General features: G+C 42.5%; 1 protein-coding gene across 1 annotated transcript; it reads right to left on the minus strand.

The window, feature by feature from the left end:
- Window positions 1-226: 226 nt before the first annotated feature.
- On the minus strand, window positions 227-15,643 carry FucT6 (alpha-(1,6)-fucosyltransferase). Its single transcript, XM_065239479.1, has 3 exons — window positions 13,704-15,643; window positions 13,480-13,633; window positions 227-1,045 (listed from the first exon to the last, which is right to left on the minus strand). The coding sequence occupies exons 1-3, from the start codon at window positions 14,780-14,782 to the stop codon at window positions 557-559; spliced, it is 1,722 nt and encodes a 573-aa protein (XP_065095551.1). The 5' UTR covers window positions 14,783-15,643; the 3' UTR covers window positions 227-556.
- Between the last annotated feature and the right edge of the window lie 2,601 nt (window positions 15,644-18,244).

The following is an 18,244-nucleotide window of genomic DNA, read 5'->3' on the forward strand; positions in this document are numbered from 1 at the left end:
ACAAAATGTTAATGATGGTTGGTTGGACAGATTGTGAGCTACCTGCATCATCATCATCATCGCTCTCAATCAATGAGCTCCGTGAGAGAGAATAAAATTCGTGAGACTGAGCGGTTTGAGCGAGACGAACTGGTGAGACGCGAGATCACCGGACGATGCAACCGAGGGGTGCTCCCATTCCAAAGTGAAGTGATATGCATTTGTTTTAATAAACTTTAATAAAACATCTGTTACATAATTGCTTTTACTGCTCGTTCTTTCTTTGTAACTTTGTATAAATTAATGCTTCTTACATGGTTGGTAGGTTGTTTTCAGTTTCGGGTTCTTGCTTTGCACATCATTTGACATCGTTACTTCCCTATCATTTTTCTTATAAATTAATAAATTTAAACGTTTGTTCTGGGTTTTCTGCTGATTTTGTTCGGTAGATTTTGTCTAATTTTTTTTATTATTTTTGTTTGACGCATGTCACATTTAAATTATTCATTATTTTACACCATCTATCACATAGAAAAAATCAATTCTCGCTTCCGTTTTGTTCTTCCGGCACAAGGACTTACTTCACGTTGGGATACGTCGGTAGGTCCACCACTTCGATTTTATCGTTAACTTTGAATGATGGGAAAAGTCCCACCTGATTGATGCGGACGTTCTTGCCCTTGGAAAAACCGTTCCAGTGGTTTCCGGCCACACCGATGAGGTCACCTTTGCGCATGTGGATTTCGTCGTGATTTTTCGGATTGTGAGGCAGGATCACCTCTCGATTGTGAGCATTTTGGCCGCCATAGTAGTAGATGTCGTCCAACGACTTGAATCGGTTGGACGCGTCCGGGTACAGGGTTTGCATGATTTCGTATGCCACTCGGCACACCTGCGAGCTGAACGTACACACGAGGTAGTCACTCAGCGAGAGCAGATGGATGTCCAGTATGATGCCGTTGAGCGATGAATCGGTGTAGCGGGTGGACACGGCAGCCACCTTGGCCACGTCCGGATCACCGATCACTTCGTAGTGCGGGTACTTGGATCTTGCCTCGTCGATTACCTGAAAGAGTGATAATGGGTTGTAGGTGAGGGATTATTGTACTAACATTCAATTATGGTTATGCTATGGTTATGCCACGGATACACTTGCATGACCTACTATGAGCATGAGCATTATTTGTATAATAATTATGAGCACTATACAACAACTATAATACACAAACCACAGACAAACAGACATAACACTCGCAAGTTGTTCATCGAACAAGCATTAAATTTTAAATGGTCGATTTAAAAGTATCGTAGTTGGTAGTACCGCCACCGGTGGCGCGCATAGTCAATTCCCTTGCGTTTGACGTTTACGCACTACCGCCATCTGTTCAGCGTACTACCCACCACAGTGTACTTAACAGAGCTTAACAGATGGCGGTAATGTTTTAGCAACGATGTTTTGCAGTGAGAAATATTCAATGAGTTATGTATGTTTGTCTGTGCACAAACTATACAAGGGTGACCATGGATGTGCTTATAATTTATTATATAAATAATGCTGATGCTCATGGTTTGTCATCCAAGTGTGTCCGCGGCATTACTTTTTGTTTTAATAACATACAGATTAAATATAATACTCACAGTATACTATTATATTGCTTATCTTCTAACATTGGTCCAAGCTTTGGGAAGCGAGTTGGCTTCGTAAACTTGAGTAGGAATTAAAAAATACTGACCAAACGTTAAAACTTCAAAAGCTTTCTCCTTTATTTTAAGGATAAAAGAACCAGATAGTTGATAAAACAAAACCTCATGTTTCATAATTCGATGTGTTACCTATTATAGGGTAATGGATATAGATAAACATTTCAAAAGGTCCTATCTGCATTTATCGATTCTCTTCATCGATTTTCTCTTTCGTTAATATCCCAGCTGCAAAACCTTTCCCTATAGTATTTGACGTTTTGGACGCTAGATAAGAACCTCCTTTATCAAACTATGTGGTAGAATTAGCGCGAAATCTGTTTGCATAGCAGTGGTTATGAAAAGAGAAAGTCGATGAAGAGAATCGATCAAAGCAGATAGGACCATTTGAAATGTTCATCGAGATTTTGGTCCACCTGGCTATATTTTGCACATTTTATCATATAAAATTAATAAAATTTTAGAATATTGTGAAAGTTACATGACAATTATTACCATACTTAGCGTCTTCCATTTTAATTTTCATTCAAATTCTGCGGTAAAATTTTTCATTTATGGCGGTAAGCTCCAACTCGGATAAACTTTTGATACCGTCTCTGTTTGGATGATCTGCAACATATTTGCTTAAAATCGCGTTGATTAATCCTGATGTCGACATAAAAGCAGCCGGACATTCTTGATCGGGATTTAATCCCAGGATAATACCGGTTGGAGCTTACCACCATTAGCAGAAGTTAATTGAAAAAAATACCCACGCATTTTAACACTCGTGCTGAGGCTGTGTTCCATTTCAGTGCCAACATTTCAAAGGGGCGTAATTGCAATTGAAAACAATGGCTTTAGCCGTTGATTTCTCGCGAATAAAAGCTCGCTCATGAAAAATAATGACACCAACAGGTAGAGGAATGTTTTCTCTATCAGCTAGCATTGTTATTTTGGAGGTTTGAGCTATTAGTTGCGACAAATTGACGGCTTTTAAATGTTGGTACTGATTTGGTGAATTTTCACTTAAATTTGACACTTCGAAAATAAATTAAAAACATCTTAAAGCAATTTTTTCTTTCAAAATATGAGTAAATTTCGTATAGAAAGAAAATGCTCTGAGTCAATTGAATTCAGTCGCTGAGTAATTGAAGTTGGCCGTGTATATATTTTGAACATGCGAATGTGCTTAAAATAGTGATCGGCTAACGAATGATTGATTTGTTCTACCAAGCGACCGTTCACCTGATTCAAATCGAAGGAATCAGCATGCAAAATGAATCATACACACTTCTGCGCTCGGAATTAATCATATTGTCGAGCAATTTTGAGACGACCTTCTTCCAGCCATTTTACGGAAATGAAACAGTAAATTCAAGATTTTTCAAGCATATTACAAAAAAGGCCCTATTTTCTCGAGGTTGCAGAAGAAAAAATATCAAAATATTGTTCCACGTTAAAGTTCGAGTGGTAGGAAACGTCATTTTAAACTGCTCGAATGATATGATCCATTGGACATGGCACGCTCAGCTATCAATTTTCGCTAGGTTCTGCGACTGCAATCAATGAAGCACGTCGGTATGGAAAAGTGCACGATATAATAACCTCACTTTTTCTCGCTAAGAATTTGGTTTGGTTACATTTATTTTGGTAAGCAAACCCCTCCTGTCAAATTCCTATGGAGAAAATTTCATGGTAAAAATATCGTGCACATCCCTTAACTGCCAAACAAAACGAACGAAATGATCAATAGTATGTAAAATTTGAAAAATTTTGAATTTTTTTCCTGGAGAATTATTCAAATTCCTAACGTTCCCAGGAAATAATAAAATCACAGCATTTTCCTGATTTTCATTAGAGGCATTTAAGTGAATGGTATTGAAAATTGCCATAACATCACCGACAAACCGACATGAATGACCATAGCAAAAACTATAAAATTTCTGACCAAAGCACACTACTGACATCTGGCTCCGTGTTCGCGGGAATTATTTAGTTAAGCCATGAACCCGCATGCAAAAGTTATGAATTGGTTCGTGTCTAATCTATTCTGGACAAATTATTTTTATCTAGATCAAAAATCCTATGGTTTTGACAGTTTGGATCAGAATTAAGTGTCATGTCGGTTTGTCGGTGATAACATTACTCCGAATTAATTTCAAAAGTTTGGAAAGTGAATTTTATTATATTAGGGGTGTACCAACCAACCAACGTGTTATGGCAGGGATAAAATCTTCATTGAGATGGACGGAATTTTCAACGCTAATTTTAAAATTGTCGAAAAAGGAACGGAGAGGGGGGCGGTTAGATTTCAAGAGCAAATTTTCATTACCTCGAAAGTAACAAAGGTAAACAAAGTCGAGCTATCAGTGTCAATCGATGCTCCTGCGATACTATCCGAATATAGGATCACATCCCATTTTTAAATTTATTGACCAGTCAAATTGCTTTTTGACGTAATCACCTTTCGATCAAAATATTTACCGATGTTACTTAAGTCACCCAATTTCTATGGAGATTCCGTTTGTCTTAAGTAACAGCGCAGAAAAATCCGTGAAAAGTGTACGTTCGTCGTTTCGCTTTCTCATTATTAAAGTGAATAAATCGAACTGTTTGTTGCTAAGATGATGTCGCTGGTCCTAAAATGATGGATAGGCTGCATGTAAGGAGACGTGATTGATAATTCTCCCGAATATTTTGGTAAATACACTTTGACTTAAGCAACATTCGGGGTCACCAAACGACGTTTAATAACTCGTAACTCAAAAACCAGTATTTTTTAGCATGAAAGCCAGCGATCTGTTTTGTATAATAAAAACCCTGCTTAATATGTTAAACATTGCTATCACTATTAGATTATATGTGTTCAATTGGAAATAGGAATAACTTTTCGGTCAAAACTTTATTTTTCTCGGATCAATGCGAATGTTACTTTCGACATAATGAAAAAATGCTCTTGATTTGTAAAAAATGAGTCCTTACAGAAGCTCAGGGAAGTTACGGGAACATCATTTGTCGTTTGAGAACGTCGTAATATTCGGGGAACTTCATAAGTTCAGGGCCTCATAGCCTAGTCAGTAAAGGCACGGTATTACCAAACGGTCGAGGGAATCTATCGGGTTGGAAATTTTCTCGACTTCCCTGGGCATAGAGTATCATTGTGCTTGCCACACAATATACAAATTCATACATTGATATTGGCATCAAAAGCTCTCAATTAATAACTGTGGAAGTGCATTTATAGAACACTTAGTTGAGAGCACGCAATAAGCTAATATGCGATAAGAAGGTTCGAAGCTCTTCAGCAAACCAACTTCGTAGAAGCTCAGGAAACTTTCTAAAAGTGCAAAGAATTCTGTAGAAGTTCATCGAAATTTGTAGAAGCTTAGTGAACTTTGTACAGTATCTCCCTAGGTATCTCTCCACTAATTCGGCTCTCGTTAATCAAGCGACTCGAAAATCCGACATCACGGTCTTAAACGCTGTCCAGACTGGAGAGTTACTTACCTTACCTTACCAATCAGGCTAAGGCCTTGTTGTCCTCTGCTGTCCGAAGAAGTCGTCTCCACTCTAATCGATCCATGGCCACAGTTCGCCAGCCTCGTAGTCTGCGAAGGGTCCGCAGGTCACCTTCTACTTGGTCGATCCACCTTGCCCGCTGCGCGCCTCTTCTTCTTGTTCCTGTTGGGTCGCTTTCTAGAACCATTTTCACTGGGTCGTCGTGCGGCATTCTTACGACGTGCCCAGCCCACCGTAGTCGCCCAATTTTTGCAATGTGGACGATGCATGGTTCTCCCAGCAGCTGGTGCAATTCGTGGTTCATTCGCCTCCTCCACGTTCCGTCATCCATCTGCACTCCACCGTAGATGGTACGCAACACCTTCCGTTCGAAAACACCAAGGGCGCGTTGGTCCTCCACGAGCATAGTCCAGGTCTCGTGGCCGTAAAGGACCACCGGTCTAATCAGCGTCTTGTAGACAGTCAACTTCGTGCGGCGGCGAATTTTATTCGACCGGAGCGTCCTCCGGAGTCCAAAGTAGGCACGATTCCCTGCCATAATGCGTCTTTGAATTTCTCTGCTGGTATCATTTTCGGCGGTCACCAGTGAGCCCAAATACACGAACTCATCGACCACCTCGATTTCGTCACCGTCAATCTGAACTCGGGGTGGGAGGCTAACATTGTCTTCCCTAGAACCTCTTGCTTTCATATATTTTGTCTTTGATGCGTTGATGGCAAGTCCAATCCGTCTAGCTTCAGCCTTCAGTCTGATGTACGTTTCCGCCATCATCTCAAAGTTCCGTGCCATAATGTCAATGTCATCGGCGAAACCAAGGAGCTGGATGGACTTCCTGAATATCGTGCCACTCGTGTCTATCCCAGCTCTTCTGATCACACCTTCTAACGCGATGTTGAACAGCAGACACGAAAGTCCATCACCCTGCCGTAACCCCCTTCGAGATTCAAAGGGACTCGAGAGTGTCCCCGATACTCGAACAACGCACGTCACTCGATCCATCGTCGCCTTGACCAATCGCGTCAGTTTATCCGGAAATCCGTACTCGTGCATAATCTGCCATAGCTGATCTCGATCGATTGTGTCGTATGCGGATTTGAAATCGATGAACAAATGATGTGTGGGCACGTTGTATTCGCGGCATTTCTGCAGAACCTGCCGAATCGCGAAAATTTGGTCCGTGGTAGCGCGGGCACCCATGAATCCCGCCTGGTATTGCCCCACGAACTCTCTTGCATATGGTGACAGACGGCGGCATAGAATTTGGGAGAGTACCTTGTAGGCGGCGCTCAGCAGTGTGATCGCGCGGTAGTTGCAGCAATCCAACTTGTCGCCCTTTTTGTAGATTGGGCATACGACACCTTCCATCCACTCCTCCGGTAATATCTCCTCCTCCCAAATCTTGGCAATTACCCAGTGCAGCGCTCTAGCCAGTGCTTCACCACCGTATTTCAATAGCTCACTTGGTAGTTGATCTACACCAGTTGCTTTGTTGTTCTTCAGCCGACCGATCTCCTCCTCAACGTCTTGAAGATCAGGGGCCGGTAGCCTGTCGTCTTCTGCGCGTGCTCCAAGGTCTGTTGCCGTGCCACCTTCGTTTTCTGCTGCTTCACCGTTGAGGTGCTCGTCATAGTACTGCTTCCACCTCTCAATCACCTCACACTCGTTCGTGAGAAGGTTACCGTCCAAGTCCTTGCACATATCGGCTTGCGGCACGTAGCCTTTGCGCGAACTATTTAGCTTCTCGTAGAACTTCCGTGTGTCGTTTACGCGGTACAGATTTTCCATCGCCTCGCGATCTCGATCTTCCTGCTGACGCTTCTTCCTTCGGAAAACCGAGTTTTGTCTGTTTCGCGCTTGTCTGTATCGCTCCACATTCAATCTCGTGCGGTGTTGCAGCATTCTCGCCCGTGCTGCATTCTTCTCCTCTACTAACAGTTTGCATTCGCCGTCAAACCAGTCATTTCTTCGGTCCGGGATTGCAGTACCTAGTGCCACTACAGCAGTACTACCTATGGCTGAACGGATGTCCCTCCAGCCATCTTCAAGAGAAGCTGCGCCAAGCTGCTCTTCCGTGGGTAGTGCAACTTCCAGCTGCTGCGCGTAGTCCTGGGCAACTCCGGTGTCCCGTAGTTGCTCAATGTTGGGTCGTGGCGTTCGACTTCGACGTGTGTTATGCACCGTCGAGAGTTTTGAGCGCATGCATACTGCAACTAGGTAGTGGTCCGAATCTATGTTCGCACTGCGGTACGTGCGGACGTTGATAATGTCGGAGAAGAATTTCCCGTCGATTAGAACGTGATCGATTTGGTTTTCTGTGTGTTGGTCAGGTGATCTCCAGGTGGCTTTGTGGATATCCTTGCGGGGGAAAAAGGTACTTCGAACTACCATACCCCGGGAGGCTGCAAAGTTCACGCATCGTTGGCCGTTGTCGTTCGATACGGCATGCAGGCTGTTTGGCCCGATTGCCGGTCTATACATTGCCTCCCGTCCTACCTGAGCGTTCATGTCGCCGATGACGATTTTGACGTCCCGTTGTGAACAGCCGTCGTACACCTGCTCCAGCTGCGCATAGAACGCTTCTTTCTCGTCGTCGGGTCTCCCTTCGTGTGGGCAGTGCACGTTGATGATGCTGTAGTTGAAGAAACGGCCCTTAATCCTCAACTTGCACATCCTCGCGTTGATCGGCTGCCAACCAATCACGCGTTGGCGCATCTTACCCAGCACTACAAAGCCGGTTCCCAGCTCGTTGGTGGTGCCACAGCTCTGGTAGAAAGTAGCCGCTCGATGCCCGCTTTTCCATACCTTTTGTCCCGTCCAGCAAAGTTCCTGCAGTGCTACGACTTCGAAGTTGCGTGGTTGAAGTTCGTCATAGATTAACCTATCGCAACCCGGGAAGCCGAGCGATTTGCAGTTCCATGTTCCGAGTTTCCAATCGTAGTCCTTATTTCGTCGCGTAGGTCTGTGCCGATTGTTCCGATCCGTATTTCTTTCTTCGGTATTTGCAACTTTGTTTTTTTCCAGGGCGGCTTGTTGGGCCTGCCCCAACCCCCTGTCTCGCCGGGGGACCATCGTGCACAGCTCTGTTTAGAGTCCCACGCTGGCACTAGGACGGTGATCAGCCGCTCCTAACATGGAGAACAGACGCCGTTTTGAGCCGCACCTCCATGGTGAGCAGACGCTCAGGTTTGGTGAAGCATTTTCTCTATCACCGTACTATGGTTACCGCGCCAGTATTCGCGTCGCACCTCTTCACTTTGCTATTGCCGGACTGGCAACATTGCCCAGGCTACGCCAACCAGCTGTGTCCATGTTTCAGCTGGTAGTCTTTTGTTATCATATGACTCGAGGAGGCGTGAAGTAGGAACTTGTGAGGACCAGGGCTAGGTATTCCGCTCCTTCCAGGTTGTCAACTCACCATTGTGTAGCCCAAAGACTGGAGAGTTATAACATGTTATAACGGTTGTCAAATAATTGAAACACAGAAATCACCATCAAGATAGCGCTATAACCTGTTATAACTTTGTAGTCTGAACGTACTATTATGAACCTTTTTTGCATTGTTAGGTTGGTAAGATTGATTTGTATGGATTTGGCAGTCGGCTTATCGGATCAACCCCACTAATCCAGCCACAAATTTGTCGGATTAGCGGGGGGATACTTCAGAGCTTTATTGAACATTGAAGACAGTTAGCGAATTTTAGAGAAATTTAGTAAAATTATCTGTAGTTCTGGGATATTTCGTCTAAACGCTGTCCAGACTGGAGAGTTATAATATATTATAAGCCTATCTTGATGACATTTTTCTTGTCGATAATTATTATAACATGTTATAACTCTGAAAATTCAAGAAACTTCGTCAAAATTCTAGGAGTTTCGTAGAATTTCGCACAACTTCCAATAGCTTTAGAGAACTTCGTGTAGAAGTTCAGAGAACTCGTAAAAATCCTTGGAAGTTCAGGAAAACTTCAGGAAACTCCATATACATGTCCATACATTATGGACGTCGCAGTATTTGGTGTGACATGCTCACCTGCAATGGCACAGTACGTTAAAAACGTGAATGCGAGAAGGTTTATCCAGGACTTCCCGCGAGCCGTAGAAGTAATCATCCAGTGCCATTATGTGGACGACTATCTAGATAGCTTCCTAACTGTCCAAGAAGCGAAAAAGGTGGCGTCACAGGTGGAAGCCATCCACAAAAGTGGTGGATTCGAAATTTAAGGATGGGGATCGAACGTTGCAGAAATTCCACTTCACCTTGGAGAACGCAAGGAGAACGTGGTGAAGAATCTAGGGTTGAAGGGCGAAGAAACAGAGCCAGTTCTTGGCATGCGATGGCTTACGGAGAAAGACGAGATGAGAGCGGATATCACTGGGCTGATCGCAAGCGGCGTGGTACCAACCAAACGACAGGTGTTCAGATGCTTGATCCACTTGGTTTGGCAGCACCGTATGTAGTACACGGTAAAATCCTCCTTCAAGACATATGGCGTTCAGGATCAGGTTAGGACGAGCAAATCGATGAATCGTCGTTCGAGCACTGGCAAGACTGGACCGTAATGCTCAAGATTATTGATGAGGTGCGCATCCCACGCAGCTACTTCAGGAATATTTCTGGGGAATGCTTGCATGACATCCAGATCCAAACTTTCGTCGATGCAAGTCCTGCTGCCTACGCGTGCGTTTCATATTTACGCATCGTCAATTCCTATGGGGAAACAGAAGTCGCTTTGGTTGCAGCGAAAACGAAGGTTGCACCTTTAAAGCCAATGACCATACCTAGACTCGAGCTGCAAGCTTGCGTGCAAGGGGCCCGCCTTATGAAATTCGTCGTAGAGGGTCATACAGTCAAGATTTCCAAACGGTTCCTGTGGACTGATTCAACAGTGGCGTTGAGCTGGATCAACGCGGATGCCTGGAAATTTCGCCCGTTCGTTGCACATCGTGTGAGTGAAATCCAAGAATGCACGCAAAAAATCCCGCTGACGAAGCATCGCAATGGGGGGTTGGTCCCTTCTTCAACTCCGATAGCAGTTTAGTGGACCAAATTTCCTTCGTAAGCCCGAGGATGAATGGATCGACTGGGAGATACCGCATCATCTGGGGCAATCAGAGAAAGAGGAGCTTTGATCGTGCTACATGCGAGGTATTCATCCCAGAACTGATCATCGATGTCAGCCGGTTTTCATATTGGAATCGCTCCATGGCGTACGTTCATCGATTCATCGCCAATTCAAAACGGAACGTCAATCGCCAACCTGGTGATATCACACAGAGCGAGCATAAGAAGGCTGAAGGAACATTGATGCGGTTGGTACAGTGGGAGTGTTTCCCGGAAGAGATGACAACGTTAGCAAGGAATCAACATGTAGCTGATACCGAACGTCATGCGCTTGCCAAGACCAGCAAAATCTACCAACTAGCACCGGCCTTGGACGAAGTCGGCGTTCTACGGATGGATGGTAGAATCGGCGCGGCTACGTGCGTTTCAAGGGACCTCAAGTTCCCCATAATATTGCCAAAATCACATCGTCTAACCCACCTGATCATCGATCAACAGCACCGCACTCTGTTGCATGCGAATAATGAGAAAGGTAGCTAGAGAGTGTCAATATTGCAGGATAAAGAGAGCAACCCCTCAAATTCCACAAATGGCAGCCTTACCATCAGCCAGGTTATCTCCGTACATACGCCCTTTCAGTTATGTAGGGCTGGATTATTTTGGACCTCTCCTCGTCAAAATCGGTAGGAGCAATGTTAAACGTTGGGTAGCACTATTCACGTGCTTGACGATTCGTGCTGTCCACGTGGAGGTGGTTTACAGCTTAACCACTGAGGCGTGTATCAGAAGTGTTCGCCGTTTTGTTTGCCGACGTGGTGCACCTCTAGAAATTCATAGCGATAATGCCACCAATTTTCAGGGTACTGAAAGAGTTTTGCGGGAACAAATCAACGCTGGACTGACCAAAACCTTCATGAGTACCACAACTACGTGGCACTTCATCCCTCCTGGTGCTCCGCACATGGGAGGAGCATGGGAGCGGATGGTACGGTCGATCAAAACTGCCATCACTTCAGCGTATAATGATGAACGGGTGGATGACGAATCTCTGCATACGTTGCTGGTAGAAGCGGAAGCATTAGTGAATAGCAGACCCTTAACATACCTACCGCTGGATTCCGAGGAACAAGAAGCCCTTACTCCTTCTGAGTTCTGAGATCTTCTTAGAGCTTCAGATAACTTCGTAAGCATTTTGGCAACTTCATATAGTTTCATAGAACTTAGTGACAAATCAGGACAATTTCGTATAGTTTCAGAGAACTTCGTAAAAATTCTGAAAATATTGCATAGCTTCAGAAAACTTCGTAAAAATCTGAGAACTTCGTATAGCTTCAAAGAACCTAGAAAAAATTGGGTAACATTGTTTAATTTAGGGGGAACTTTTTACAGGTGTGCAGTGAGTAGTATATGCAAAATGAAACGATTTTTTCCATGCTTGGTTCTCTGTAAGCTAAATTAGATTCTGAAAATTTGCAACCAGAAATTCCAGCAGGAACGAAATATCCTCATCCATTCTCACCATACATAAATTTTATCCTCAAATACTTCAGGGATGCTTCCAAAATTTCATTTCAGTTCCATTAGCTTCAGGAAAAGCACAGGAACTTTCAAGAAGTTCTGAAACTTCAGAAAGGTCAGATTTTTGGGTAAGTTTAAATATCTGTAAGGGTATGTTCTGATAAATTGAAGACAGTTTCACTAACTTCTGCAAAAATTCGAAAACCCCAGAGAACTCCAGTGAACTTAAGGAAACATCAGAAATATTTTGGAAACTTCACAAGTCTAAAGAACTTTAGGTAAATTTAATGGTTTTTAGGACAGTTTTATTTGTTTCAGGAGAAATGAAGGAACTTTAGGAAAGCTCAGAGAACATCAAGATAGATCAATTAAATTCAAATGAATTTCAGAAACTTTAAAGGAGTTACGAGATCATCAGGGAATTTCCAAAAACTTCAGGAATGTTCCGAGAGGTTCATGAAAATGTTGGAAACGTAAGGTAAGCTACATGAATATTAGAAATTTGTGAGAACAATTTAAGGAAAGTTCCATGCTTTAAATATTTTAAAAATCGGGAGGATTTTAGAACTTTAATGCAGATGTTCCATTCATTCCAAGAAAATTTGTGAGAGCACTTAAGATGCTTCGTAATCTTCAAGAAAGTTCAGTGACTTTATAAGAAGATTAGATATTTTATGGTAGCTTCATTATAATCAGGGAAGCTCCGAATACTTTGAGGATGATTGGAGAACTTAAAAACAGCACCATTAACTTCAGGAAAATTGCAAGAACTTCTCCTTGAAGTTTCTTTCGACTGGTCCGTAAGCCTTCTGACCTCCGACTTTCTCAAGAAGTTTCTTCCAATCTACCAAGTTATGGAACTTTATGTATTTTGATTTTTTTTTGGAAGTGGACCTTACAAAAACAGTCAAATTTCGCTCGTTGGGCTATGTTTAAGTGGGCTACGTTTTAGTTGGGCTCCCGTTAGTCGGGCTGTAGCCAACCTAAATCGAAGTCAAGCGTCATTTCTGACAGTGCTGATTCATTTTCGAGGGGCCCATGTATGAACAATTTTGATAGTTGCTAAAGGATTGTGATGATAATAAACAATCGGTGTATCCCTCAACCAATTTACAGCTTGACAGCTCACCCCAAGTAACGATAGCCTTTCACTAAGTGGGTTACGGGTCCAATCTTCCAGCGTCTCCAGAAGTTGCTTTCGTCTTCCTCTTTCTCTCTTTCATCACATATCCGGAACTTTTCTGGCTTCCTCTGGATGTATCATCCGATTTAAAAGGTACCACTTTAGTCTGTTATTTGAAATTAGCATCTTCAACTAACTCCATTAAGATTTTGATACATTAAAAAAAATCTCAAACTACACTGGGAATCTAATATTGTTGAAAGATCTTTTATAAATTTTAAGGTAGTAAACATATGGAAATATTCCCTAAATGTTATAGAAATAGACATTTTCCTGGTTTTTTTTTAGATAATCAAAATCCGGTTTTATCTAAGTCCGAGATCCTGAGGTATTTTTTGTACAATTTCCTAGAGGTAGGATTGCACATTTACTTTCTATGCTTGATATCTTTCCGAGTAAAATATCTTGAATATTTGAAATCTTACGTTTAAAGTTCGTTTTCTTAGTAATCTTGAGATCTGTAACTTATTTCATCCACCCTGAAGGAATGTGTCCGATTTTAGCACTACTATTGAAGTGCAGATTATCAATTACCTTGGGATCGTCACTGGCGATAAAAACTCTCCGCTTGTCGATGGCTTCCACCATTTCCACCTGGTCATAATAGTCGTCGACGGCCTGCATATACTCCTCAATTCCATGGAATGCTGCCTCCGTGCCGACCTTATCGGTACGTCTGACGTGAACCCTAAAAACAAGCACATGAAAATATCCCATTAGAAATCTACACCCAATCCGGCCGGAATCCAACGCCATACCCAACGATCGGCTTCTTGAAGCCCAACTTCTCAATCCCGTTCTCCAGCATTTGTCGCGTCTCGCCGGTCGGCTTCAACAGGTACTTCAAAAATTGTCCAATCCACCACACGATAGGATCCCCGTGTAGTTTCATCAATCGTGGTGCCAAATCGGCTGGAATGGCCAGTGGCAAGTACGGCGGTCTCGGATTCAGCGAGTCTATAATTGGCACAGTGAGGACTTGCGTTTCCGGTGTTCCCGGCCAACTGGCATGAGTGGCCCCGTCCGAACTAAGACAGGTATCGGAAATGGGTTGGAATACCTCTTCCCACCCGGCTTTGTGGTAGCGCCATCCTTTCGATTTCAGGATCAGGGTCCGTTCAGTGGCGTACGCCATGATGAAGCAATAGACCACGTGATGCAACTGACACCCATAACCACAGCCTTTGTTGAGTCGACAGATCAGCTTCTTTGCCGAGCTGCAATCTTCGGGGTTCTGCAAATGCGTCAGTCGCTTCTGAACCAGATCACTGAGATCCTTGGATTCTTTGTACCGCCAGAACTCATACCCATCGCTTGCTCGCATCAGGTTGATGTCGTTCAGCAGGGAACGTTTATGCTCCGCCGCTAGGGCAAGAAAGTTCTCGGCAGGTCCGTAGATTTCCGGAGTGTTTCGTCGTGCCGTTTTGGCAAGTTTTGCAGTTTCAGAATGTAGGAAATTCCACAGCTCCTGGGTGTTACTGTACACCCGCCGACGCAGTTGTTCGTACTCCAGCGAGGGAACGCCCTTGAATCGGCCCGCTCCCCCACCTTGGATCTGAAGCTTGTTTCCCAGTTCGTCAATGAACTTTTGCTTTCGATTGTACGATTGATCGCTGAGGTATTCATCTATCAGGCCGCGCAGCTCCTGATCTACCTGTTTGGATTTTTCCAAATATGTCAGGGCTTGGTTTAGTCGCCGGATGGCATCCTCACTTTCACTAGCGCTGCCGGTATTCAGTTTGGAATAGAAAACCAAAACCAGTATCACCCACACCGAGATAAATGCTATCAGGACTCGGACCCAGGTGTTCAGTCCCATCAGTTGCCGTAGAATCATGACTGCGTCTGTTTAGACTTAAAAACTATCACTTAACTCTAATTCTACACAAAACAGATTTTTTTTTTCACAATATCTGATGTTGACACTTCCTTTCCAATTGCTTTCTCTAATCTGTTCGCTGTCGGGCTAGGAACTAGTTTAAATTAATTTTGAATACGGTTTACCATTGTCGCCTATTCTACGGTACGTTCGCTGTGACGTGTTCCTTCTCCCTTCTTCCTATTCCAGCCCTGATTATAGAAACAGGGGTAGATTAGCGTTTGGCTGCAATGTTGCAATACACTAGCTGATAACAATATGGCTAGGTAGAGCAGCTATTGGAGCTGCCTGCTATGGCGAGGGTAAAGTAGGCTTTCCTTCCGTAAAAACAGCTTGCTTGGTTCACTGTACTGAATAACATAATCATCGCAGTGCTCCTCCTCTGGCTCATTCCCACCGACGGTCGCATACAACAAACAGAACAGCGCAGTTGGCCACTGATTCTACAGATTGGCGATTAGTTCCACGGCATCACTATGGAGATGGAGAAAAACAGCCCACACAGCAGCAGGCCGTGAAAGAATCTTTCCAGTTGAGCAAATCGCCAGCGAGTTTGTTCTCACCGAACCACACAGAGTGCTATTGTCATTCAAATGTTGCGAATACTGCCACCTTCAACCAACTCTATAGCTTTGTAGCACTTTTTTCCGCTTATTCTCCATTCAATCAGGGTGACAGCTTCAATGAATGGCCATCGTAATTGCGGTGGTTAGAAAATCACTGGCCCGAACGAGATTACAAGCGATACTGGACTTCACTAAATTGACACACACTCTCTCGAAGTCTTGTATCTCACTCACAGATGCTGAGTTTGTTCATCCGATTGATAATGTTCTTTCGCGTGTTGAAATTTGAATTACGGCAATTTTTTCTCCGGGAATTCCCTCCAGCCACCTTTGTCCGTATGTGAGCTGTGCGCACAACTATATTTATGCTGTACAGAAACGGGACTGACTGACCCCCTGGTGCGGCATACGAGAAACATGAACATAAACATGAAATTATGCTCACCCATCGTCACAAAAGGAGCCAGGCATGCCAGCATTTTTGTGGGTGGCACTCATACACATTCAAATCAGATTGTAAACAACATGATTGAGTGCCACTGGATGTGAGAGCTCAAGCTGTCAAAACCCTTTCACGACCGATTATACTAACTCAGAGAGAGAATCACTTTTACGCAGAAAAAATGAACACGCTATTTAAAATAACCCAAATCAACAATTTGACAAGTAACAAGTTGACAATGGACAAAATCCACATCTATGACACGTATGTCATTCTCATATACATTGTGCGAAGCCGCAAAATCCTGGTTCTCTGGTTCGATTTTACGTCAACATTTGACAGCTGCTGCAAATATTCGCAAGTAAGCTCTGTTCATGCGTGATAAGTTTGTAGGAAAGTTTGTCGCGAGTGGCGGGAAGGATTTTTTAAATCTTTGTTGTGCCATAGGCGCTGTTTACTGTGTTGAACACGAATTATCGTTGCCTAAAAATTAAGTGCATTTTAATTGGATGTGATAGCAGCATTTCTACACAGGTAAAAACTTTTAACGTGAAATGACCATGCGGCACACATGAATGTAGCCTTAAAACGTGTTGTCAACACTAACACCACCAACATCGGTGGCGGCTTCAGTGAGCACTAGTCTTGCCAGGGATGTAACAAAATCGACATGAATCCGACCGACGTTGCTCTTTTGTCAACTTGTCACTTCCAAAATATAGTTTACCAATTTTCGGGAGGTTCAGTTTTGACCGATATTGGTGGGGTGGGAGTTTCGAAATCGCGTGGAGGTCACTCAGTGCTGAGTGAGTTGAGTGTTTTGAGATTTCTCATACAACTGAGTAAAAGTGATTTTCTCTTTGAGTTAGTCTCATCGGCCGTGTACTAGCTCTCCCATCAGGTGAGATTTTTATGAGTGCCTTAAATAATAGGGTTGGATAGAAAAGATGGTTGGATAAATTCAAGAGCTTTTGTACACAAAGATTCAAACGTCAATTTGTCGAACCCATGCAAACTAAAGGCCGGCGCACAATGGATAAGTTTTCAGGTTTTTTGATAGCCATAACATCATCATCATGTAGAGTAAAGTTTCGCCAATATTATAATATAGTTGTATTATAAGTACATTCAGAGTTCTTTCACACGATGGCTGATATCACGTAATGAATAAGTGAAAGTAAAACGCTGTCCAGACTGGAGAGTTATAATATGTTATAACGGTTGTCAAATAATTGCAACACAGAAACCACCATCAAGATAGCGCTATAACATGTTATAATTCTGTAGTCTGAACAAGGCAATAAGGTGAATTAATGGAAGTAAGTGTATTAGTGAAAGTAATACAATAGTAGCAGAATTAAAAAGAAAAACAACGTAATAAGGTATATTAAAAATGCGTTTTTTATGCGCTAATGTTCCCCTTTCCATATATAACCAAACATTAGGGTTTTTCTTGAGAATTTTCAAAGATACCACTTGTTTTTTTTTTTTATCTATTTGCATACAAACGTTTGATTGCTTCGTCGTAATTTAAACTGTTCCTTATAGGAAAAAGTCTCAGTTTTCTAATAGTGTGTTTTTTTTTAATCAGCGGGAGGTAAGCTCATGAAAAAATAGTATTTAAATAAAAATCCAATATGGCGACCAAAATGCTTGAACATGCCAAATGAAAGGCCTAACTATTTTTTTTTTTTTTAACTCTTTATTTGTTCCAAATTCAAAATAAATTACATTTCATTTTTAACCTAGGTGCTCCAGTTACTACAGTAACTTACCAGCCTTAATTGTTATGATATATATCTAAGTGTTTTTACATTGTTCATGTCTTGGCAATTCAGTATTTTAAACAGGTTTTTTAACCTGCATGTCAGTATAACAATTGATATCTTAAAACTAAACACTAAAACTAAATCTTATCTAAGTATAAAGGGAATTAATCGTTGCAATTGAGGATTGCAACGATTTTTGCCTGAAATTATTAATTATTTTGTTGGACATTTGTGCTAAAGTCTCAACATTCGAAATTCTATGTACTTCGGTTGTACTGTACCAGGGAGGCAACTTCAAAATCATTTTCAGAATTTTGTTCTGAATCCTTTGAAGTGCTTTTTTCCTGGTAGTGCAGCAACTAGACCATATTGGCACAGCGTAAAGCATGGCCGGTCTAAAAACTTGTTTAAATATTAGAAGTTTATACGTCAGGCAAAGTTTGGATTTCCTGTTTATAAGAGGATACAAACATTTAATATATTTGTTACATTTGGCTTGAATGCCCTCAATGTGATCTTTAAAAGTTAATTTTTGGTCAAGTATTAATCCAAGATATTTCACTTGGTTTGACCAGGAAATTGGAACTCCGTTCATAGTGACTATGTGACTACTACTAGGTTTCAAAAACGAAGCTCTAGGCTT

Source organism: Ochlerotatus camptorhynchus, unplaced genomic scaffold (assembly GCF_037179485.1).
Source record: "Ochlerotatus camptorhynchus isolate MF236.1 unplaced genomic scaffold, CSIRO-AGI_Acam_v1.1 ptg000055l, whole genome shotgun sequence".
NCBI lineage: Eukaryota > Metazoa > Arthropoda > Insecta > Diptera > Culicidae > Ochlerotatus > Ochlerotatus camptorhynchus.